The sequence below is a fragment of the Corvus cornix genome, chromosome Z (assembly GCF_000738735.6).
Source record: "Corvus cornix cornix isolate S_Up_H32 chromosome Z, ASM73873v5, whole genome shotgun sequence".
NCBI lineage: Eukaryota > Metazoa > Chordata > Aves > Passeriformes > Corvidae > Corvus > Corvus cornix.
In genome coordinates, this window is record NC_046357.1 from 3,257,000 (window position 1) to 3,283,439 (window position 26,440).

The 26,440-nt window shown below is 36.4% G+C and overlaps 1 protein-coding gene across 1 annotated transcript in view; it reads left to right on the forward strand.

Annotated features, from left to right (window-relative positions):
• ADAMTS6 (ADAM metallopeptidase with thrombospondin type 1 motif 6) overlaps positions 1–24,870 on the forward strand; it is a 148,518-nt gene extending 123,648 nt beyond the window's left edge. Inside the window, exons 21-25 of the mRNA XM_039567294.1 lie at positions 6,844–6,973; positions 10,497–10,701; positions 14,294–14,470; positions 15,646–15,802; positions 21,084–24,870. Of these exons, the coding sequence (XP_039423228.1) occupies positions 6,844–6,973; positions 10,497–10,701; positions 14,294–14,470; positions 15,646–15,802; positions 21,084–21,193 (779 nt within the window). The 3' untranslated portion in view covers positions 21,194–24,870. The remainder of the gene's footprint in view (positions 1–6,843; positions 6,974–10,496; positions 10,702–14,293; positions 14,471–15,645; positions 15,803–21,083) is intronic.
• Positions 24,871–26,440: the final 1,570 nt, after the last annotated feature.

Here is a 26,440-nt window from a genome sequence, read left to right on the forward strand (position 1 = left end):
AGGCAGGAGCCAAGGAACAACCTAAGAGCAAGCTAGGAGGAACCTACAATCTCTGAATAGTAACATGCTGTCTTTTCTGCTGGACTTCTATATTATGTTCATCTCTGCTGTGCTGAGGAGTTACATCAGAACAATAAAAATGCATTAACTTTTCAAACAGAACCTCTGTTCTAGGATCTGTCTTGGCTTTAAAGAATAAGAAGACATAGTAAGTGGAATGGTAGGAAGGAGGAGAAAGGTTTCCTGTTTACTACAGCTCAGTTCAAGAGCTAGAGGTCTGGATTCCATTCCTGCTTCCCCTGTGTGTTTCTTATGGTACTGAGCAACTCAAAGCATATATTACACTCTTACTTGCTAATTATGAGTTCATGATTGTATACATAGCTCTCTTTAATTTCTGGTCTCTGAAGCTTTCAAGGAATTTAATTGTCTCGTGTGAAAACTCCTCCAGGCACCTGAAGTCAATGGGCTCTTCACAGTAGACATTATGCCTCCTGATCCCCTGTATTCTCAATAGAATGATCTAGGAGATAAGTTAGAGTTTTTCATGAAAGAAACGGTTACGTGATTAGATTGCCTCTAAAAGGCAGAAGTCTTATATGAGAGGCAACCTTGGCTGTAGTGACCATGAAATTGTAGAGTTCAGTATTATATTAAGAGGTAGCTGGACAGCAAGAAAGATTACAACCATGAACTTGAGGAGCGCTAACTTTAACCTCATCTTTTTGGATCTTTTTGGAAGAATCCCATGGGAACAGGCCCTGCAGGGAAGAGGGATCCAAAAGAGTGGATTGATGCTCAAGGATCACTCCAGGCTCAGGAATGCTGCATCACAGTGAGAAAGAAATTGGGCCAAGGGGGCAAGAGACCTCTGTGGATGAATGAAGAACTACTGTCATTACTCAAGTATAAGCAGAAAATACACAGGAGATGGAAGCAGGGTCAGGCCACCTGGACTGAATATAGAGAGGTGGTCAGGTTAAATGGAAATGAGACTAGAAAGCCAATGCCCAGCTAGACTTAAATTTGGCTAAGCATAATAAAAAGGGTCTTTTCAAATACATCAATAACGAAAGGGAAAAAAATGATAATGTGGACTCAATATTAGATGGAGACAGGACCCTGGTAAGAGAGGAAGAGGAGAGGGCGGAGTTACTGAATGCCTTGGCATCAATCTTCACTGACAAGACCAGGCCTCAGGGATTCCTGGCTCAGGAGACCAGGGTGAAGAGATGTTGAAAGGAAGACATTCCCTTTAGTGAAGGAGGATTTGGTCTGAAACAACTAGACAGATCTACTCAAGTCCATGGGCCCTGTTGGGATGGATCCATGAGTGCTGGGAGAACTGGTGCACATGGTAATGAGGCTGCTCATGATCACCTCTGAAAAGTAATGACAATCGGGAGACGTGCTGAGAACTGGAAGAAAGCAAATGTATCTGTGGGCCAGTCAGCCTCATTTTGATCCCTGGGAAGGTGATGCAGCACCTCATTCTAGAGGCCATCTCTATCCATGTGGAAGACAAGAAGGTGATCAGGAGTAGTCAGCATGGGTTCACGGAAGGTAATCAGGTGTTTGGCCAAACTGATTGCCTTCTCCAATGAAACAGCTGTCTGGATGGATGAGAGGACAGCAGTGGATATTGTCTACCTCAACTTCAGCAAGGCTTTCAATACTCTTTCCCAGCATCCTCATAGGCAAACTCAGGAGCTGTGGACTGGATGAGTGATCAGTGAGGTGAATTGAGAACTGGCAGATTCCAGAGGTTTGTAATCAGTGGCACTGGGTCTGGCTGGAGGCCTGTCACTGGTGGTGTTACCCAAGGTTCAATATTGGGCCCAGTTTTGTTTAACTTATTCATCAGTTCATCAATGAAGGACAGATGCCTCCTTGGCAAGTTCATTGAGGACACAAACCTGGGAGGAGTGGCTGATACCCCAGAGTGCTGTGCAGCCTTTCAGAGGGACCTTGACAGGTTGGAGAGATGGACAGAGACCATCTGAAATTCAGCAAAGGCTGGAGCTGACCTCCTTGGGGGGCAGCTCTGCAGGCCTGGGGATCCTGGTGGACAACAAGCTGTCCATGAGCCAGCGGACTGTCCTGGTGGCCAAGAAGGCCAGTGGTATCCTGGGGGGCATTAGGAAGGACATTGCCAGCAGGTGGAGGAAGGTGATTCTGCCCCCGTACTCAGCCCTGGTGAGGCCTCACCTGGAGAGCTGTGTCCAGTTCCAGACTCCTCAGGACAAGAGAGACATGGAGCTCCCGCAAGATGGTGCCAAGAGGCTCTTCTCAGTGGTGCTAGTCAGTGGAACAAGAGGTAATGGGCAGAAGCTGATGCACAGGAAGTTCTGCCTGAACATGAGGAAGAAGTTTACTGTGCAGGTGACCGTGCACAGGAACAGATTTCCCGGAGAGGCTGTGGAGTCTCCCTCAGTGGAAAGAACTGCCTAGGCACAATCCTGTGCCATGTGCTCCAGGATGACTCTGCTTGAACAGGGAGGTTGGACCAGATGACCCACTGTGGTTCCTTCCAACCTGACCCGTTCTGTGGGAGATTGTAAACTGTGTATTTTGTCGTGTCACTTATGTTAAAGGAAAGAAGTACACATAGTTTTTCTGCCAGTGGCCTTGATGCTCACTGTACAGTGAACCAAGCAGAAACTAAATCTCCAAAGTCTGAGATCTATTTTAGTATTTTCAATTTTTTTCCTAAAAAGAGGTTCTTCAGATTTACAATATAGTTAAAAAGGCTTGTCTGATGACAGACAGCTCTTATTTTTCTAGGATTCCTATGCTCATATGTAGGACAAGAATATAATTTCATTGATGTTTAATATCAGTAGTGTTCTTAGGCTTGGGAATCCAGAATTGCAGCTCTTCTTTTTGTACACTAGAACCCGTATTTTCTGTATTGAAAAATTTTCCTCTAATTTTCCTCAAATTTATAGTATCTGAGCTAGTTCTTTCTTTCTGGGAATATTATTTGAGCTGTTCTACCAGTATTCTTCATATTACTTCCCCTTTTTCCTGAAAGTACACTAATAACTCTTCTATTCTGAGGCAAGGGTTTTCAGAATAAAAGTTTGTTATTATCTCATTTAGGTCTTTATAGCTGGTGGCAAACTTGGACAAGACTAAATGAAAGCAATGCCAGAGAATACCGGCATGTACAGTGCAAATTTGTCTATAGAGAGAGGAGTGGGAAAGGAGAGAACACAGGGAAATCAGAAAAAATTGATGGCAACAATAGAAGATTTTGTTTAAGGGCCTGATTATTATTTAATGAGAAACACTGAGAAAATGAAATATAAAATATGTAGAAATAGGAACTGAAACAATACAATGAGTTCTGGAATTCTGTGAACTTGTAGATCACAGAATCATAGTTTATTAACTGTCATGCATGTCTTTCCTTGTATCTTGTAATTTTCCAAGGGCAAGTGTATTACTCTGTCCAGATCCACAAGTATTCTTAGTAAGGCAGTGAGCTTCTGGTGGTAAAAAGCCTAGAAAAGGAAAAAGATTCCTTCTTTATGTTTTTTTATTTTTATGCATTTAAAAATAACTCAAATAAGTGCCTACTCCCTTTTTAACTTCTTTCATGCTTAATTAATTCTAATGGCAACAAATAACAGCATATATTGTCTGGAATTTGCCAGTACTCCTAAGCATTGGTTAGGATTTCATTCATTCTATTAGAGCTCATCCAGATGAATTAAATGTTTTAGATAATCATGGGGTTTTTTATAAAGTAGTCAGTGTACTATTACTATTATAAGTAAACTGGTTGCTGTTCAGTTTTCTTTGCTGCTCATGACCCATGTAGAGTGGTGCCTACTATGTTTTTCTTTCATGCCCTCAAATGAGTTATGAAACTATCTTTAGGCATATAAAACATACTTTTCCTCATCAAAGAAAATATAAGTTTGGCTCTGTGATGAACATCTTGTGATCTGATGAGTGAGCTCCGAAAATATGTCTGGGTTAACCAGCATGCAGTAGTTTTAGTGATGCAAGAGTCACTATATATTGGTACTGGCATCTTTATAATTAACTGTTGCAATCACAAGCCACAATTTTTGGGATTGGTTTTAAAAATAGGTACAGCATTTACATGCCTGCAATTTTAATTCAAGAATAAAATGTGCTCTGTGTAATTTAAAATTCGACTGCTGAAAGTCATACAGACTATTTGTGAATTGAAATCTGCAAAACAGCTCAGTTCTCCGGAGATTATGGTCACTAAGCCACTGGAGTTTTGTTTTCTATTAGGATTGCCTTGACCGGTCATGAGAACATTTTATGTCTTTTATTATAAACTAAAAATCTGTAGATTTGAAAGCAAAGTGTTTCTGTCTAACTGCTTGTAATTATTTTCCCCAGAGTATAAATGAACTAGTTTATCTGTGCTTTTTAGATTACTTATAAGAGAGACCATATACTCAGGAAAGTGTTGATAATTTAAAGATAATTTTTCAGTACAGGGCATAACCAAGCTGTAGCTGTTGTCTGGAAAAAATAGCACTTCTAGCTTTTTCCATATATTTTTCTTGTTTTAAAAGTTACTATCTGATCTTTTCTCTGAGGTTTTTTATTAAATAACATTGTAGTTAGACAGGAATTATGTAAAGTTTATATACTGTGTGACAAGATGCTGCAGAACCTTTTAAAAATGGATTAATATATCTCCTGGCATCAATTAAAGATTCTTCACTGTAAGTGAATGGGGTCAATACTGTCTTACTGGTGATATGCTACCTGAACAACACTTAGTAAATAACACACCTGAAATTTTTTTTTAAGCTGACCACAGTGATACTTCACAATCATAGAACTTTAGAATATTTTCTTATTCCAAAATTCCTCAAAAATGAATTTGTTAAGGCTGCCAATTTTTAGCCAAATTCTAGAAGGAAATGTGTCTGATGCCAGTAGGAAATTCAGTAAAAATATAACATTAATATCAATGCTATATGATAAGTACATTTGTGAGAACGGTATGCATCGTTAAAATGCATAATTCTAAAGTGTGTATAAATTATTTTTAAGCAAATATATTTGAGGAAAATATCATTATGAAGGCCACATTCAGCCTATTCAACCAAGAGAATTAAAGCAGTTTGTGATAGAAAGGATAAATGATTAGTCAGAACTGAACATGCATTGCATATCAGCTAGCAGTGCCATGTTACTAGCATTGCTATAGCTGTTAGATACTATTTCTTATTGTGGTAAAACATGAGCAGAAAATTGCTAGAAATACTCCTGCTTAGGTTGTGTGATCTAATTCAAATTATTGTCATCTGTTAGCAGTTTTTGCACTGATTGTAGAATTCAAAGTGAATCTTGTCACAGCTTCTCAAATAGATCTTTCACTTATTTTTCAAGAGCCAAATGAAGATATTATTTCCTCCTATGAAGAGAGGCTGAGAGAATTGGGTTTGTTCAGCCTGAAAAAGAGATGGCTTAGGGGTGACCTAGTTGCAAGCATGCAGTATCCAAAGGGAGCCTACAGAACAGATGGAGACGGACTTTTTTTTAAGAGCATGTGACAGGACAAGTGGGAATGGCTTCAAATGGAAAGAAAGCAGGTTTAGATTAGATATTAGGAAAAAATTCTTTACTGTGAGGTTGGTGAGATACTGGAACAGGTTGCCCAGAGAAGTTGTGCATGCCCCAGTCCTAAAAGTGTTCAAGGCCAAGTTGGATGGGGCTTTGAGTAACCTGGTCTAGTGGACCAGGCAGGGGGTTTGGAGCTGTATGATCCTTAAGTTCCCTTCCAACCCAAATCATTCTGTGATTCTATGCACATCTTAAAGTGGAGAGATGGCTGTTAGGTAAAGTTGGCAGATATTTGAAGCCAGGAGGTTTTAATCCCCTTTTAATTGTATGCATTTCACATTTTGGAATAAGTTAAATATTTAAGAATATGAAGAAAGGTACAGCTTTTTGCAGCTTTTATAATACAAATAATCCTATTCTTTATGTTTTATAACTATGCATGTTCAATAAAAACTGCATGTGAATTGCAAATCCACAGTTTTTTTATGCTAATGAACATCGTATAGTATGTTTTTAAGAGAGGAGGAAGGCAGTGTGTATTACTCTTTACAACATTACACTGTCATCATATCAGTGGTCCTTTACTGCTTTAAAAAAAAAAAAAAGGCAAAATCTGCTTAATATACTACCTTATAATGTTGCCTTGGCAGTGATGTATCATGTTTTGGGAATAATGATCAATTCTAAATTGCCCTGTTGATGGTTAACAATGAAAGAGGAGCTGGAAGTGCCAGGCAAAATGAGTATTCACAGAGACAAACTGCATCTTTCAGAATGAATTATAGTTCTGTTATTTCAATGAAGAAAATTTGTAGGATAATGTATAAAAATGCAACACTGTTTCCCAGTATTGCTGGTTTGTTTTAAACCAGAGCACATAAACAATAATTCTGCATCGAAGTGTGACCACATTCTATTTGGTGATGTTTTCTTTGGAAATTTAAGTGTCTTTGGTAGGAGAGGATGGCAGACAGAGAATGGACTTCATGCAATACATAAATAAATAAAAACAATCTGCTAGTAAATCTATAAATATATTCCCTTTGTTTTAGAAAACAACAGAATTTTAAATTCCTTGCTTAGTGGGGTAGCCTAAAATTGAAGGAAAATAAAAAAATAATTGCAGCTAGGGGTCATTCAGTTAATTTAAATTCTCACTGCTGCAGCCTTCAGCCAAATAAAGTGGGATGGTAGAATTAATAATCAATAGGTGAAATACGATTATACTCAAAAACTAGAAGAACAGAATGATTAATTAATGGTCTTTCATTTCATCCCAAGGTGTCCAGAAACAAGAGGTGGTGTGTAAAAGGCTGGATGACAGCTCCATTGTACAAAACAATTACTGTGACCCTGACAGTAAGCCACCAGAAAACCAAAGAGCCTGCAACACTGAGCCTTGCCCACCTGAGTAAGTTATTAATCACTTAATATGGACATCTGTTTTGCATAGAGAGAAAAGTCTTCATAATCTATAACAAATCCTGTTAACCAAATGTATATAAAATTCTCATCAAGTATTCATGTCCTATCTTGTCAGAAAGGCTATTTGGGTTTGCTTTGGTTTCTTGTTGTGCTAAAATCAGCTGTGAAAAATGCATTGAGGATTGAGTTGCATTGATTTGACTGAGGAACAATAATGATGTTTGGACTACACCAAACAGTGCAAGTGAAAAATACTAGCAAAACAGTTTCTTAGGATCTGAGTGTCGTATACAGTGAGTAGTGCGCAGAGAAGAACTGGGGACCATTCTTATGGCAATAATGATAAAAGAGTGTTGAGGTGAGACTTAACTTTGTCCTAGTTATTAATATTGCATCTGAAATGTTTGCCATATTTTAAAGTATGTTGTATTAACACTTGGGTTGAAGGGTTCACACGAGAAGTGGCAGATACAGAAACTGCTAAGCAGACCAAACAATTTCCTGACAATAGTTTTGTCAAACTTTTTCTCCCGCATATTCAGTGTTGTACAGTAATGCTGAGTGCCTTTAGGATTAGGTGCTTAGATTCTATTTAGATTTATTTTTAAAGATAGCTGTATGCTATATATAGATAATTAAAAACTCAGCAGCTCGTTTGATCAAAAATGAAGTTTGGCAAGGACTTATAGCATAGCTTTATCTTACTACAAAACCTGTTTAGAAACAGTTGTGGTATTTTGTGCTGGGAAATAATATCAGCATGTGAACAACAGCTTCTCTTATGTTTTGAGACAAATAAAACTTGTGGAGAAGGTGGAACAGATACAACAGTTTCTTGATTCCCAAGCTCAGGTTAGTTTGACTTTGGTGGTAGTCCTTAGCTGTGTTCCAACTGGGCATGAAAATCATTAATGCTGATTAAATGGAAATACTGCACAATACGGTGGTCACCTGTAAAAGTCTCTTAGAAACTGCTGAATTGTAGCATGAAGGACGCTAGGAGGAATGAGACAAGATTATTGTGCATTAAAATCCCAACAGGTCTTCATGAAGTCAGTCTCTTCCTGGAGTTTTAGCTGCTTCCCTAGTGTGGTGCCTGGTTGCACAATGGCAGAGCAGTGTCTCTTACACTTCCTGCTGTGTCATGTAACACATTCATTTGACATAAAGCCAAGTGAAGCCATTGCACTGCTCTTACCTTTGAATGCGAACGAGCTGTGTCACAGACAGGTCAAAATTAGGTCAAAATCATTGTCCCCACAGTCTATGTGTAAATATGTGTTTATCCTGGAAGGATATGCATTTATTCCCTGTTTGGATAACCTGTTTAGCATGGCTCTAAATGCACCAACCAGACCTGAGAGCAGGACTTGAAAAGCGGTTGTGTTTGATCAGTTCCTTTTTACCAAAGCAGTCATGTTCAATCAGTTCCTCTTTACCAAACACATTCCAGTTCCTTCCTTTCTATGGCTTAGCTATTAGCAAATTAACATTTTAAAAAGTAGTGGTAATAAAGTTTTTCAAAACTAGGTAAATTTTGGGTGTCCTTTTGTTGTTTTGTTTTGTTTGTTTTTTTGTTTTGGTTTTTTTTTTCCCTGCCACTACTTAAAAAACCCCCACAAACCAACAAAACCCAGCCCAGAAAGTGGGAAGCTTTTGGATTCCCCATCCAGTATGACAGGGACATTGATGATCATTGTGAAAGTCAAGACATCAGTATTCAGAAAATGGGTAGAGTGTATTAATTAGCATCTACTTCAACATGTCAGAGCAGTTCAGCCCATGTCTGCCTCCATTCTGATGTTCCCCACAGAGTGAATACAAAATGCCAAACTAAGGAAAGGTTCTTAATTCCTGATTCTGTAAGTAGTCTAGTTAGAATGCTGTTCAAATAACAGATAGTTATCCAAAGAAGTTTGACCCTTTTGGCAGAAAGTTTTATCATGCAGTAAGACTGAGTGTTTACGTGGACTGGCCAAGTATTTCCCTTTTTAATTAGCACAATTCTACTCTTCTTGTGGTGTATACCAAAAGCAATGAAAATGATACTCTTTCTAACTGAATGCCAGTTACATTATACTTTGATGTCTGTGAACAGCAGAAGACTATGTTTGTTTTCAATACTTATTATATCTTACATTTCAGATTTCAAGAAAATACTTTTTCAGTTCTATGATTATGAATAGTGCTATCTTGTCATACAGTATAAATATTAGAGGTACCTGAGAGAGAAATCATTTGAGCAAATCATAGTACCAATTGAAAATTAACACTGCAGCCTCTTGAAAGCTCTGAAGAGCTTCAAATTCTCCCTATTTTGGTAAAAGCATAAGATTTTTTGATGAAGAATCACAAATTAATTTCCTTTTGCTGGGAAAGTAATGACAGAATGTGGCATAATTGTTTCCATCTCTGCATTGATCTAGCTTCATGTTAGGATATATGACACATAATGTAACACAAAAGAGGATAGCAGCACTTTTTTTTTTGACAGCAGCTTGAGAAAATGACAGATCTTATGAGGTAGCTCCAGGAATACCTCCAGGAACATCCACAGTGGCTGACATGCCTGACATTTTTGGCATGTTGGCAACATGTGATAGCATACTCGACTTCACCTTCATCCTTTGCAAGGATGACTCAGGCGAGTATCTAATCAACATACGAAATAATGAAGACCAAATGTGCTCGTCAATATGAAGAGATATTTCGATTTAATTGAGCTGCATTAACCATCCAGAAATAGAAATATATAACCTTACAGCCAGATTAAAAGCTGCTTTAATCTCTGCAGTAGCACAAAGCAATCTAATATTATTTACAATTCTTGACTTCTACTACATACACAGAAACACTCAGAAGTTCCCTCTAGCATCTATCATACAGTTCTTTAAATTTTAAAAGATTTTGTTGGGATAATTTTTTTATGTGATGAATTCATGTTTTACCAGTGTTTGCTTCACTTTAAAAAATGATAATATTTTGCATTTCAGTATGGTGTCTTATTGAAAGGTTTACAAATGTTTCATAATCAGATGATAATTAACTCTCAGAAAGCCCAATTTTGAGATCAAATTGTTTTATTGTAATGATACTAAAGAGGCAAACATCTTGGCTTTTGACTTGTGGTGTAAGTTACAGCAATGGTTCCCAAACATTTCCAGTTGCAAACCACTTTCACAGAAATTATTTCAGGCAAGTCCAATACAAAATACTACATAAATAGCTTCAATTTTGTCAGGCTCAAAGACTCCTAGCTACTATAGGCTAGATTGGAAATTGGTGCTCTAGAAAAATACAAAGTAGTGTTATTATTGGAAAATATGTTTGCAGTGAGTAATAAATTAAAATATTCAGTAAAAATACCCATAAGTTTATTTCACCATGAATGTGTGTATTGTTAAAAATTACTTAGGGTTAGTAATTGAAACTGTTTGCATTCTTGGTTTGTGCAATTATCAACTCTGTTTCTGAAACATTTACTGAGTCTCCTAACATTTTCTATCCAGATGGTTTATAGGAGATTGGTCAGAGTGCAGTAAGACCTGTGATGGAGGAATGCGTTCACGAACAGTTCTCTGCATCAGAAAGATTGGACCTTCTGAGGAGGAGACGCTGGACACTGCCAGCTGTTTAACACACCGGCCTATTGAAAAAGAGCCCTGCAACAACCAGTCCTGCCCCCCACAGTGGGTTGCTCTGGACTGGTCAGAGGTAAGGAAATTTTGCTGTGTTAGCTCATTGGTAATAGTGGAGGCAGGACCTCTGGCCACTGAATGTTAGTACATTTCCTGTCACTGCTTGCTAAGTAAAGGATTAATAAGAAATTTTCCCAGAGGAGGTTTCACCTCTGCCTCATTGTTTTGTTTCCTGCCTCTTATGAAAATGCCCATAACCTACGATGTGTCAGTGTACCCTAAACTAACTCCATGTCTCTCACAGGTATCACATGCTAGTCACCTAAAGTCATTTTACTCTATTATCATGTCCAAGCTTGTATGCAGGAAGGTCATGTTATGATTTTGAACAAAATCATTCTAATTTAATGATTCAAGCTCTGCTAAACTTCTAGTTGTGATAATTAATCAGGATTGTGAAAAAGTACCAGGCTTCTTTCTGGTGTGAATTTTATTTGTGTAGCTTGGCAGACTGTCTTGACTGATGATACCATTTCAATATAATGAGAAAAGTGGCTTTTTTATTTCTGTGCATGGCTTCCAGAAATATAATGTATTGAAATCCCTATAGTAATATAAATGTAAACATTTTTATATGCATGTTTATATGAATTTCTGACAGAAGCATGAAAAGGAAAACAAGAGTGTACATAAAAAATAAAGAGCTAGATACTCCTCCCATTGAAACCAATGGCAAACCTTGCTAATTTCTCTGGAATGCAAGTTATAAAGCTTTTTTTCATACCCAAAACAATGCATAATACAAATAAAACAATTATTGAACTCTTTTATCTGTACATGGACTTGTTGAGAATCAGTATAATTACACATTTTTAAAATTCTCAGTGATTATTAACAAGAAATTATGTACCTTTTTGGTCAGAGAAACAAAGCCATTTTGTAAACATACAGGTTGAATTAATTCCTTACAAGAATGTAAAAGGGGTTTTATCAAATTGAAATCAAAACTAAGGATGTTTTTCCCACTGGAATGTAGTCATTTTTAGGTAATGCCATAAGGTTTTTCATACTTTGCAATAGTTGAGCTTTGATAGAATTAATCCAACCACCATAAATTACTCCTTTTATATTTTTCTGGATAATTATGAAAAAAGCAGAAAAAGTATTCTAAGGATTTCTTGGGAAGAGCTGTATCAGACAAGCACTTATAATTTGCATTCATGACTTCCACAGAGGGAGGCAGAAATTCTAGAAGCATTTAGTAATGGAAGATAATTTTTTGTCATTTGGTTTATCTGAGTATTTTGTTTTCAATTGCTTTGGAAGTGTACAATCATTTTGTTAAATTTTACTGATGTTTTTTATTTTCAGTGATTCAGTATTATTGAACGCAACCTATTTCCTTATTTCACTTTCATTTCCGGGATCCAGGTGTAGTCCATCCAGAATTTTTGCTATAACTCCAGAAAAGGAGTTGTGGAATGTTGTTTTCTTCTTGTACCAGTAGCTGGAAGAAGATCTTTCTCAGATGGCATCTTAGACATGGATTAAAGATTGTGTCTTCAAGCAGTAGAAGGAGGATGCTCCTAAACTCAAAGTTTGGTCCTCAGAGTCTTCCCTGCTTGATGACATGCTCTATAGATTATGAAACCTCACAGGCACATTGGGTTTTGACATTTTGACAAAGTCCTTTCAACCTTGTCACTTTTCTGTTTGTTTTGACAGACTGACATGATTTTTAAGCACTCAGCTAGGAAGGGGCTCATACTTCTACTTCCTACTTAAAAGTAATGCATTTTTCATGAAATACATGTGGAAGGAAATACAACACTCCTTGGAATTTAGACCTCAATTGATGAGTCATGATCATGGCATCAAAGACCTCACATATTAACTGTCATGGGGTTTTGGTCTCTATTTTTTTTTTTTTTTTTTGTGTAGTTCTGCCAGAGATCTTCTCTTACTTCCCTCCTTCATCTAGTTTTCTAGTAGGCAGTGTGCACAAGATTTGGTGTTGAAGTCCCTTCAGTAAAAGGATGTTTGAAACTGTTTACTCTGTATCAGAGTTCTGGAGACTGAACTTCTGTAGATAAGGAGGCTGTACCTTGGTAAAAAAAAGATAGAATAGAGTAGGATAGAAAGAAAAGGTTACATTTTAAGGAAAGCTGTTATATATCCATTTTGCATTCTGGATTATAAACTCCAAATGCTAGACCCATCTTTTTGCAGCCAGTTTAAGATCCTAAACCCAAGTAGAGATAACATTTGGGATAAACCTGTTTTTTCTATATGGACTAGTTTAGGTGCCTCCCTCTGGAGATTTTCTTCTTGTTTTGAGGTATATGTAGATGTAGATAAAAAGTTCTACATATTCATAGGGTACATCCTTACATAATACTGTGAACGTGTTTTAAAATTTCTATACATTACTCAGAGATGCTTCAGGATTAGGCATACAATAATGAAGCTTGCATCACTCAAGTAATTTTTTTGAAAATCAATCTTAGGGGTGTTTCTTTTATCCCCAGTGATATACTGAGTTGTTTGGGATGTGTGGAAAGCCTTTGGTATGTGACCTCTTGAATATTGCTCCAGTTCCACATAATGTTGTTTCCCAAATAATGTTTTGTCCTTACATTTTAAAGGCAATTCCAGTCTTGAATATGTCAGCATAATCTGCATGTAAGATTTACGCTGTTAGAAACTGCTTCTGATCCAAATACTGCAGATACACTTATGGGATAAAGGTTAACGTGCCAATAGAGGATTCTATTGAGGATACTGAGGATATTGAGAATATGAGGATATTCTATAGAGGATACTGTGTACAGTATCACCTGTTAAAAAGGGATCGATTTGGGAAAGGTCTTGAGTTTTAGGAAAGTCTTAAGTTTGTTAGCACTTGTCTCTTCCTCATTCTGCAGTTGAGCTACTGTATATGACAGTTAATGGTCAGTAGCAAAAAGGAAATAGAATGGCAGCAACACCACTATGAAGGAAAATGAGGAAAAACAGTGATCATCTGGAGTGCTTCTTTTCAAGTTACTGTTTTATTGTCTGCTTGGTGTCAGAATAGCACAAGAGTGATAAAAGGAGGGAAAACTATGAAATCAGAATTAAAATTTAAATAGGAAAGAAGAGGAAAACATGCATTGTAGGAGAGGGTACAATATTTCTATATATCTGAATGATGTGTTTCTGTGAAGTCAAGCACGGCATTTATCTTCCCTTTTGTCTGTTGAGGAAAAATGTGTTCATTGTCTCTGGATAAAGTGAAGTGGATAAAGACTGTACTAAGGTGATATTAAGAACAGAGAGTCTTACTTTTAATTATTGAAACATTTAAATTTGTTTCATAATAGTGTTACGTGTGGCAGACCTTTGTGCTTTGCAGCAGTGTTTTTCTTTAATGTAATATAAATAGTCCACTTTAGCATAAACAGCAAAGGAAATCTAAAACTTAGAAAATCTTGTACATAATAAAACAACCATCAGTGTCAGCTTGTTTGTGTTTCTAAACATTTTTAAATTATTACTACTGTATTGTGATTATAATTTAATTGTAAGATCATAAATATATTGTCCTGCTTTACAAATAGCATTTCTGAGAATTTTATTGGCTTTTTACTGAGATTTTAATTATTTATTTACGTCAACATTTTTTTCAGTGCACACCAAAGTGCGGCCCAGGATTCAAACACCGAATTGTTCTGTGCAAAAGCAGTGATCTTTTAAAAACCTTTCCAGCTGCGCAATGCCAAGATGAAAACAAGCCACCGGTGCGCATCCGCTGTAGTTTAGGCCGATGTCCTCCTCCTCGCTGGGTTGCTGGAGACTGGGGACAGGTGAGATCGTTCATGCAAGACTTTATTGCTGTTAGTCTCCCACATTAGCACCTCTTAAAATAAGATATCGATGGAGATAGATAAGAGATGGCTCCCATGACTGAGGGAAACAGCAAGCTTCTGCCATTTTGTGTCAGATTGAAATGTGACTCTTTGTGATGGTTGTCTGAGAGCAACCTAGTTGCTACTGGATGGGTTTCTATATGCACTTTAAAAAAAAAAAAAAATCCTTACTTTTTTAAAGAGTGTTTTGAGATACAACGGTGTTGCAGGGTTTAGTATTTTTAAAACACACGTAACTTCCTTGAGGAACATGATGGAAATAAAAAGCCTATTCCTATTGTAGTAGGAGATCTGTATATATATCTATCTCTGAAAAACCCCACTTTGAGATCAGTATAATTTTTTACATAAGATACATTAATTACCATACAGGGAGCTAAATTACTCCGGGACAGGCTGAATAGTGCTGTCATTATGCAGTGCTTCTAAATATGATTATTACTAAGTTTCCTTCTTTCTTTACGTTTTTCATCTCAATGGTGATGAATGACCTGTTTTTAGAATATTAAATGAAAGATTAATTTTCTGTTTGCTGAGCAATTTGGCTCTATGAAAATGAAACACTTTAGTTTAACTAACGAGTAGAAGATAATTTGTGATATTATAGTCTAGTTGGCTTTTTTCTATGGTAGTTCTTCAGATCCACTTTTATATTTAACTAATATTGTACTAAAATTGTAACTATTTAGTTATAGAAATTAAAAAATGCTTTGAAACAGCAGAGTATTTTTGTTTGAAAGATGTTTACTTTTTCCTTAAAAAAAGTCCTCTAGTAGATTTGAATTCTTGAGCTCTTTGTTTTTTCTTCTTTATTCTAAAGTGTCAGTGTGATACATGAAATAGTGTAAATTATATTCTTATATTTCAAATCTGAACTGTTCAGGGAGTCAACATTGCATTGCATTTTCTTTTCTTTGAAAGACAAGTATTCACATATATTGTAAAACAATTCTAAAATATTTTATGAGAATTCTTTTCTCTATTACTCACATCTTCAGATGCCTGTCTTCTTTAAAATTTGTGAATATGAAGTGTTTCTGATTGCTGCCTATTGCTTTATTTTATATTTAAAAATTGGATCCAAAGCTTTTAATTTTTTTCTCTTTCTTTAGTGTTCTGCACAGTGTGGTCTTGGGCAACAGATGAGAACAGTACAGTGTCTCTCATATACTGGACAAGCATCCAGTGAGTGTCCAGAAACCCTCAGACCTCCATCAATGCAGCAGTGTGAAAGTAAATGTGACAGTACTCCCATTTCCAACCCAGAGGGTAAGTCTGCCATGTTATATCATTTATTCTGAAAAAGGTAAAGTGACGTGGTCAGCGTTACTGCATTGGTAAAAGTCTGTATGTCATAATCTCTCAGGCTGTGAATGATTTTTTAAAAATTATTTTCTGATTAGTCATTGTAGTTCAATGGTAAAGTCAATGAAAACCTAAGTACACACTGTTTGTTTAAAAAAATACCCTTAAAAATACAGCCTAAGTCATGGAGAAAATACTATTGTTTGTGTCACTGATTTTCTAATCTTTTTATTGTTTCAATGGAAATGTTCATAATAAAGGGGGGCACATGATACACTTTTCATCACTGACCTTCTACCTGCCTAATCAGTGTTAAACACAGCAATGTAGAAGCAAAAAATAGTAAATTCCATGTTCACTGGAAGACTGGGACCATAGATTTCATGCTACATGGTTCTTGTAAGAACAAGTCTGTTCTTACACTTTGACATCCTTTCAGCTTCTTCTAACTAACTTGTAATTTTTTGGGGGTTTATAATGCCTGTTCGAAATATTTATAGTATTTTTTGCATTATACAGTCCAATTTAATTAGACTGTTAACTAACTTCATCATAACATATTTTTGGTAGATGATATATTAGATAATATTGTGAAAATAAGCTTATTCACATTTATGAAGTACTTTGGATCTGAACTTATAAGTGGTCCAGTCCAACCTATTAGGAAATGCTGACTTCAAAGTAGACTTGGAGTGCTAGGCAGTAAAAAATATGTTTCCTCGATGATAATAATTGATTAGAATATAATTGATTAGAATAGTTGCTCATCAGATGAGTACAGCTCATTTTGTGTGGAAGGGGAAAAGGAATAGAAAACACAGCACTAATAGTTCTTCTAAAACACTTATTCCCTTAATTGTTATATTGCCTAAATTTTGAGTACTTGTCTGCAATGTCGCTAACACGGCTGCTTTTAACATAACTAATCTCTGTGCAGTATATAATTGAGTATTTTTTACACAGAATCTCCTACTCCATTGGAGTTTTAATGTCCCATCTATGTGGAACAAATGCTCTGATTTAAATTTATTCCTGCAGTCTACCCAGATTTGGTGGTCATTCAATGCCTACTGTATCCATCCATGTCCATGCCATAGAATCAAAATTGTTACAAAAGTCTGGCAAATATAAATGTCTGTGAAGAAATGGGAGCACACTAAAATCTTCCCAAAAATACACAGATGGTTCAATGTATGACCACTCTAATTCACTATTTTTAGTAAAGTTTTAATTTTAAGTAGAGGTTGTAATGTTGTAATTTGAAAACATGCTCGTACCAGAATTTTTCTTGGTTATTTTAATTTGCATTATTTCTGTTTAGTGCTCTCATGTAATCTTTAAGTGGTAATTATCAATCTAGGAAACTTTCTGCCTTTTAAATCTCAAAGGGTGCATGATATTTTATTTCCAAATACAGATGCTGACTTTAGTCCAAAGTAAGGAAGGTAATAAATTACTTATAAGTGGACATGATTCAGTCCCAGTCCCAGTCTCCTCTTAATTTCCAGATTACAAGGTCATATTATTATTTGTAGTAATTACACTAGTAATTCTTCAGTGTTATCAGGAAAATATACTAATCTCTTAAAGAATGCAATCAGGGGTTTTCTCTGTGTGATCTCTGTATACTGGGTGGCCTGAACTTCTCTACAGTAGAATTGTGCAGGCTGTGTACAGTCAGCCTGTTGGTAATTGTGTTTTTAGAGTACACCTTCACTGGAAAAATTTTGGGATCCACAAACAGAAAATGTTGAAAGTCACTTAGACGGTACTCCAGATGGATGTCAGTTCTTTGGCCTCCACTCTGAGAGAGCCAGGTGCAAGCCAGCTCCTTACTGACAGCCATCCAGGCTCATATAGCACAGTATCTTCTGAAGGATACAGTTCCCAACACTTTGCCACTTGGTGTCCGTTTTTTATTTGTGTCCCGCACTGGAGGTATTTATCTCAAAATTCATTTAACAGTTTAAAATGCTTAGATTCTTTCAGTAGGATTTTGCTGCAATCTTTGAAAGACTAAGGATGCCCCATCTCAAAATTAGGCAAAAATTCTGTCTTCAAAGTATTTTTTTCAATAATTGTGCAAGTATTTCTTTTTTATATATATATTCTAATTTATATATTTTTTAGAGCTGCTCTTAAATAATGAATATAAGAAGCATAAACAGGATTTTCAGAATAATGTACGTATTTGTCACATTTCCTGCCTTAAAAAAGTCACCTTAGACACAAGAGGAGCTGTTGTTAGTTGTCACTTTAAACAGAGAGGCCTATCTTTTTCACCATCCTGGAGATGATGAGAAGATTTCAAGAGCTAATTAATCCTAAAGAGCACAACTATTTTTGGAAAAGTAGTATTTTCTGGGAGAAATTTTGGAGCTGTATTTGTGAGTGGGGCATACTGTGCCTATGTGCTCACTTCTGTCACAGTGCAGGTACTGTGGGATGTGATCTGACTACCAGTATTTGGATTTCAAGGAAGGAATCAGGTCTCCCAGAGAGAGGGTTTGTCCACTTGGGAGTGCATGTGTGTAGAAGAGCATCCTTGCCAACACATGGGGACTTTATCTATGTGCCACGTTGTAGCACTGCCTCGTACTTAGGGCTCTATTGTGAGCCAACTCCAGCAGCAGTGCACCCGTTTACAGCAGGGTCAGATTATCTGAGGGGGCTCTCTTCCTATTTCAAACCCCAGCAAACCTGATTCCCTTTGTTTGCCAAACACCTGTGCTCACAGACTATAGAGCCTGTTCAACAACTTCTTAGCAATTTAATTTTGCTAACCAAAGATAAAAACATACAGGGTTTTGAGGAAGCTTGAGACACTCTGCTGTATAATGATCATGTTGGTAAAGCTTGGAAAATTTTTCTTTGGGAAAGTATGAGTTGTTTGCATAAAACAAGTCAAAATTTTGGGGACACAGAAATAATAAAAGAAAGTTACATTGAATCTTGTAATATTTTACATGTGCTTTAGCTCTGGGGTTTTTTAATTTCTCATTGGTGATTTAGAATATTGTAGATGTGGTTTTTTTGAACATGGGCTGCCACTGGCAAGGGTAATATATTGCATTTGCTGCTGAAAGTGAACTATAGGCATCATTTACCACACCATTTGAAATATATTCAGAATTATTCTGTTCTCTTAAATACTTATATGTCTGCTGAATCTAGACTGCTAAAGCCCATTTAAAAGTTTATTTAAAAACTGTTTTGTGTATTTTTATGTCATTTCAGTTTTTCTTATATTTTATGTGATACATCTTTGCAGTTTCTTTAGCTGGAGGCACAGTGACATTTTGTGATTTTATTACTGTAAAATGATAGTTAATATCATAATATTGTCTCATCTAGCCACAAAGTTCAGGGAGGCACAGCTTGTACATGTAACTTACCAAAACCTATTAACACTAGTTACTAGAAAGAAAAAGGACTCTGCTAAACCTTTTCCATTCAACCACAGTCCTGTGAAGAATAGGCTACTTCATCAGCCACCATATCTATTTCAAAACTGATTTTTAAAACAGAAGTTGTGAGGAACTTCCAGAATATTCTCTCATTGCTGTCCAAATGGCATCGGCTGAACAGGGTCCAGTTTTACTCAAGAGGAAGAATAACTTAAACATGAAAAAGGATAATTTCAAATCCTGCTTTTAGCAAAAATGCAGTTAGTGGCTTTACTTGTATTTATAAACAGTGTGTTTGAGGGTTATTTTTGGGATTGAGTGAACTTTTTATGTCTTGTCAAGATCAAGTGGACTTATTTTATTTTTCACTTCCTTTATAATTCAGCATCTGTCTCACCTATGTTACCAGTCTTCACAAACATGAGGACCTGAAATATTTCTAGAAGAGACTTGAACTCTTTTGTGAAGAGTTTTTGAAAGTCAGTCAAACACAATGACCGTGTGTGGTTGCTGATAGAGAAATATATCTTGTTTCCACCAGCTACCCACAATGTCTTTTCTCCTGTCACTCATTTATGTTTCCATTAAGAATTAAAAAAAAGAAAAGCAGTATGTAAAACATCATGTAGGTGGAGTAAAAGAATTGCAATGAAAGTGCTATGTCTGTGTTAATAAAATGAAAGTTTTAAGTAATTTCCTAACCGCTCCTTGCTTAGCTAAAACCATGCATATTGCCATTATCAGAAATACTGGTCAGTACAGACCTGGAAGTTCAGCGTCATCAATGCTTTCCTATGTTCAAATACTAAAAATTCTCATCTGCACTCAATTTGCTACTACACTATGCTTGCAAGTGCTAATGCAATATCTGTAACTTCCTGTCCCACAGCAAGAATAATGTACTAGGAGATTAAATGGAGAATAAAGAACTGTAGAACCTGTGTTGTCAGATGTAGCTGTTTCTCCAGCTGTATCAGGATAAGAACTGAGTAGGGACCAAACTATTCCTTTCCCCATTCCCACCTTCTTTCTACAGGTGAAAAAAATGAGCCAGAGGAGAACTACAGCATATTCCAGCATTGCTCCTGCAATGTACCCACAAGGTCACTTTATGTGCAACCTATGTGGGATGCAAAAGAATAAAACCTTCCTAAATGATGTTGAGCTCTCTTCTCCCTTCCTGGGAGAGCTACCTCCCAGCATAACTGGGCTGCTGAGGCAGTAAGCCCAGCATACAGGGAAAACACAACTATGAAAAAAAGCTTTTATATCTATTACAGGCATAAAAATGGCTTTCCTTCTAGCATAAAATAAATTGTGCATGTGTGGAATCAAGCCTAAAGAATAATCCACCATTCAGTTTGGTCACTGAACTCACCCTGTTGGCGCCATTATCCGTAACACTTGCGTACTTTTCTCTGTCCCTGTTAGCTGCAGTGCACATTCTGTTTTAAGGATTCTTACAAATGCACAAGCATGGTATCAAATAGTGTGAAGCATGATAGTGATAACCTCTCATGGATGCATAAAATAACTCCTGAGAAGGAAGTTAAAAGTAATATAAAAAAATGACTCACATTTTCTAGCTGTGTAAAATGATCACTTATCCCAATAAATAATAATTCTTCCAAGGCAAAGACTACACACTTCTAAACCTCTGAAAGCCCTGCAAACATTTTTATGGCTTTTTAAAATTGCAATATTGTATGCACTAGACTGTACTAGTAGTTACAGAGAAAACAAGATGGATGGATAGAGAAACATATTAAACATCAAATTTTCTTTGTACTTTAATTTGTATTCCTGATTTCTTTCTCTTTAATGTTCTTAATTATTAGAGTGCAAAGATGTGAACAAAGTGGCATATTGCCCACTGGTGCTGAAGTTCAAGTTCTGCAGTCGAGCATACTTCAGACAGATGTGCTGCAAGACCTGCCAAGGACACTGACCCACAGGAAGCATAAGAATGTGCCTTGTTATTATCATTGTGGAAGAGTGTCCATCGAAGAGAGCCACACAGTGGAATGAGATTGACGTCCTCGCAAATGCATTACCCTGTGGAAAACATAACCACTGGTCAGCCCCAGCTGACAGGATTTCAATATTATTTTAACTTCTGTGAAGTGGGATTTATTAATCCAAAGTGCTGGACACAGTATGAGGGGATCCCAAATTTGAAAGATTCACACAACACATAGAATAGCTTACTGTGGAACCTTTGTGTTCTTTTGACTAAATCCAATAGTCTGTTTACATCCTTGGACCATTAAAATAGTTTTTATTATGGACTTAGCAATGACACTGAATCCATTTCTATTTAAAACTGTTTAAAATGTAGTTCTTATGAGTTGATCTACTATGGAAGTAAAGAAGAATCAAAAAAAAATGTTAAGTCATAGCTTAAAAATGTTAACTATTTTATCTCTTGACACAGCACCAACTTAAATTATAAAATGAGCTTGGAAATGTTATTTAAGGAGCAGAAATTTTTTAGAAAAAGAAGTATTTTTCCTTCATTCCACCTAATTCCCTTTGGAGTAATCCATATTTCCTGAACACTGCTGTGAGCCATATATAACGCTGTACTAAATAGAACAGCCATGAGGGACTTAGTTTTAAGAGATGCAACAGTTATTGCAGTGGTGCATGAAATACAAGTGTGCTATGAAACAAAATGAAATCTGCATTGCAGGTTTATAGCCATCTTACCATTGTACAAGTGAAACAGATTTCCACTGAAAGGGAGCATATTTCAGTATCATGGGGGAGGCAGATTCCAGCAGTGGTGAAGACCGCATTTCCAGCTCCTTCGCTACTACCATAATGGTTGTTTAGAACTTACACTTTGACTCCAGCTCACTTTTGTTTACAATACCAGCCACAAAGAAGAAACACCTTGGTGGGCTTCTAGATCTGGTTTACATGTTAGGTTTGATTCTCCAAAACTGAGGAATTTGAATGCAAAAGATAAGCCTACTGTGTAATAGCAACAATCCTTTGCAAAGCTGAAAGTTAAAATGGATTCCAGATGTTCCCTCCTTTGATACCATAGCAGAGGTATTGTTTATGAGAAAGAATATGTGAATGTTCTGTTCAGGAGACCACATCCGGGTGGGCAAGGATTGCGACCAAAGAATAAGTGACTCATGGAGGTATCTAGGTTCTGTTCAAATGAGAAGTCAGTAGTGTGCTTGAGCCAAGAGGCCTGCTGGACTATCAGAAGTAAGGCATACTGGAAATGCAGTGGCTGTAGTGAACTCTGGCCACCTTCACCTGAATGGCCAGATACCTATTTAAAGCTGGACCATATTTAAAGCAAGGGGCAGCTTTTGGCATGAGACTGGAACAAAGTCATGCATCTGGATTAGAAGCTAGATGCCTTAACTATTCACTGCCATGCTCCACTCATTCATGTTACCCTATTTTTAATATTCACCAAGTATTTTGCATTTTTAAAAGTGAAACCAAACTTCTTAGGCAAGTCACAGTCAGGAATATAACAAAAAAGTTAATTATCATGCTCCTCTTCCCCTTCACTTTTCAGTAACAGACTCAACAAGGAGATGAGGAAAGTAGATATTTGTTTATAATAATATATTGTACTTGAATATTTGCAACAGGTACTTCATGAATGTGATTGTGTGTCCAACTATGACTCCTTTGTTGTAATGCAGTTAAAATTATGTGAACAATAATGTGTTACAAATTCTAACTCAAATAGCACTTTTTAAAAAAAGGTAATCTTCTCAGTGAAAAATAATTTCAAAATATGAGATTGAAGTGTACCAATGTATTTTACCAATAACAAACCAAGTATGTTGCACACTATTTACTAATGTGAATTAACATTGAACAATAGATACTGTTAAGAGGACTCATGCTATGAAATCCCCCCAACATATTGACAATCTGTCAAGGGGTTTTGTGTAGCCCCATGTCTGTACTCAAGACCGTCAAATTCCTGTCATCTGCTACCTCTTGCCAGTATTTCCACTTCTGTATGCTTGTGACCAGTGGAATTAATTTTCAGTTGGCTTGCATGTATTCACATATGCTTGTTATCTGTTGCTCTCATCACCATGTAAACAAGTCCTGTTAAAACTGACACCAGTAGATAAAAACATCCCAGTTTTTGGGAGTTGCACATAGAGATTAAGGGCAGTATGTAGTCCTTGTCTGTTAAGTGAATTGACTTCTTATATCCTTTTGACAAAACACCTTGGTGCTAGCATGCCCTGGTTAGATCAGAAGTATGATGAAAGGGGTTGTTACAACATTCCCTAAGCAAGAGGCCTCTTTGTATCAGAGTCCTGTTTTCTCCAGGGCATGATTTTGTTTATCAGCTAATGTGTCGTTTCAGCTAATGAGAAAAGGGTTTTCTCTGTATTGAAAAGAAACCTTTTTTTTTCTTACCTCATTTGGGACATGAAAATTGTAAGGAGTGTTTCCAAAGACACATTTTGCTCTCTTAACTGGTGCTAGAACACCGGGGATTCTGATGTTTACTCTGCAACATAACAGCACTGAGGTTGGATTTTAAAGAACTCCCTAGAGCAATGTTGAATTGTATTGTTAAAGGGAACAAAACACAGAATGTATATGGATTTACAAGCTAATCAACACTACAGACTAAGACTGAAATATGAAACCTAATTTAAAGAAAAATAATTGGTTTCAACAGCACAGTTCATTGCTGCTGCTACACTGTAGCCATCTATATAATCTAAGCTAAATAGTGTTATATTCCTAAATAGTGACAAAAGGAGTCTTTGTGCAGGCTATAAATATGACAGACCTAGAATCAAATAGTTGAATACAAGATGCAGAAACCAATCTGGTGCCAGTACTTCCACTGAGCAATACTATCAGCTGATTAAGATCAAAACAGAAAGAAAAATCTAGAGATCTATCCTTCAAGGTGTATACATCCAAAATAGTCCATTTCGTTAGGAACTTTATAATGGAGTGAATGTCACATAGATATCCTTAATAATACAGACTGAAATTACCTTTGTATTATTGTGATTAGTTGCTTATTATTTTATACTCAGTATTAATGTGGTACACTGTTACTTTATTATTATTATTTTTGCTTTTGTAAATTATATTCTAATTTATTGTCATGTTTCTTAACACTTGTTCTACATGCATTCTCCTGCTTGTAATGAAAACAAAAATATTGTAACACTTGATGCAGTGAAATTCCACACCAGGCACAGATGTGTTTTTAACATAGATAATTTAGTAAAATAAAACTGCAGCTTTTAAGATTGATACCCATGGTACAGTTGTCTCTTCCCTGATTTACAGTTACTAGAATTCTGTATGCTTAATATTTGCTTCATCCGATGCATCAAAATATATATATAAGGTGTCTTCTTTCAAGTAACATCTGTGTTATGCTAGAATCCTGTCCTTGGCAGCAGCAATGTTTGTCATATATAAGGAAATAAGGAAAAGGAAAAGTCAAGAATATGGTCATGTACATTATTAAGTAATATTTTAGCCTAAGCAGTAATGTAGATCAAGAATGAAATTAATGGCAGCAAAAATATTCTGTACTTCTTGGAATTATTTCATTAACAGCCAGTCAATAATAACAATAAAATGTCCTTCTTGCATTGAGCTTTTAAGGTTTTATCTGAAGTTTATCTGAAGCCATGATGTTTTTAAATACAAAGAAGAAAGTAATTTCAGTAGACTTGGTGCTTAGGTAACTCTTGCTGAGAGCTGTTTCCTTTCTTACCTGGTACAGTATAAATAACTTGTGATGGAAATATCTGATCAAGCCCTATGAAATATTTCTTATTTCTGAATTAAAATCTAGTTTCTGGTTTAATGAACATAAACACTCTACTCTTGTGAATAAGATGTTAAAGGAAGTACAAAGAACCTTAAATATATTGATGAGGTATTTACTAATTTTGGTTATTTTTGTTATTCTGTTTACAAATGAGGATTCAAAAACCAATTACTTGTTTGTAAAATATGGGTATTTCTATCTGTGCTTGATCACAAAATTTTATTGCCCTTCAGATCACAAGTTAAAGTTGGATAAAGTCTTAGTAAATAACACTTTAATGACTGTTTTCTCTGTCATTGTGAAGCTGTTGACTTCCCTCCCATACATTCACACTGCAAGTTATAATCTGATAGGTTTCCCATTATTTTTCAGTTTGTAGTGTTGTTTTTTCCTACTGGAGTGGTTGTGTTTTGTGTTATAATGACAGACTGAGAGCACTGAAACAGATGTGTTTCTCCCTCCTTTTCTCCTGCTACCTTAAACTTGACATAACCCATGATGACTGTAGAATTCCTGACACAAAATTCCCTCCAGTCTTCTTAAAATGCATTTTTTTCACCAGATCTTCATTCCAGAGCCAATCATGCTGTTATAATTCTCTGTTACCCTTTGTCAGTGTATTTCTTGAGGAAATGAGCACCATTTTTACCTGAGATACTGGCTTTTCTTTTCCCTGACTTCCCTTTCTATACCCCAAAACTGTTCCTTCTCGAGTATACTCGCTGTTCTATCTGAAGCTATCTGATGTATAAGAAGCATTTTTAAATACCCTCTGTAGAATTCTGAACAGGCTTTGATTATTTTCCTGACTTCTTTATTATTTTTTTATTGTTACTCGGAACTAAGATCCAGGACTCTTCTGGAACCTCTTCTGTGGAGGTTTACTGCAATGGACTTTGGATGAGTCCTGTGAGCCTCATCTGGAGGCAGTCAGTCATCAATCTAAGAGTCTTGTAGAAGGCCATTACTAAGCTGAGGCTGTCATTCTGCAAGAAGTGACACCCTTATCTGGCTGTTTTCCCTTTACCACAAACAATTAGGTGGAAGGGATAGATGACTGCTTCTGTGTGGTCCCTCCCATGTTCATTCTAGACAGGATGGTGTAAGAGCATTTCCGTGCAGTAATCAGGATGAAATCCCAAATAGATTTATAAGGGCTCAGTCAGCCACAGAACAAGGTTCATTACAGAATTAGTGAATTGGTCATTTCCCAAGTGTATTTGGCCCAGCTAAAGTGGAAGTTCATGTCCAGTTTAGGAAAATAAGCCACTCAAATTGTGGTGTGGTGTACGTTTAAGTATACTGCATCCCTTAAACTGGCATACCACCTAAGCAGCACTTGTCATTTATTTTGTTCTGTTTCTGCACGGGAGTGACATTGGCATTGAGTGG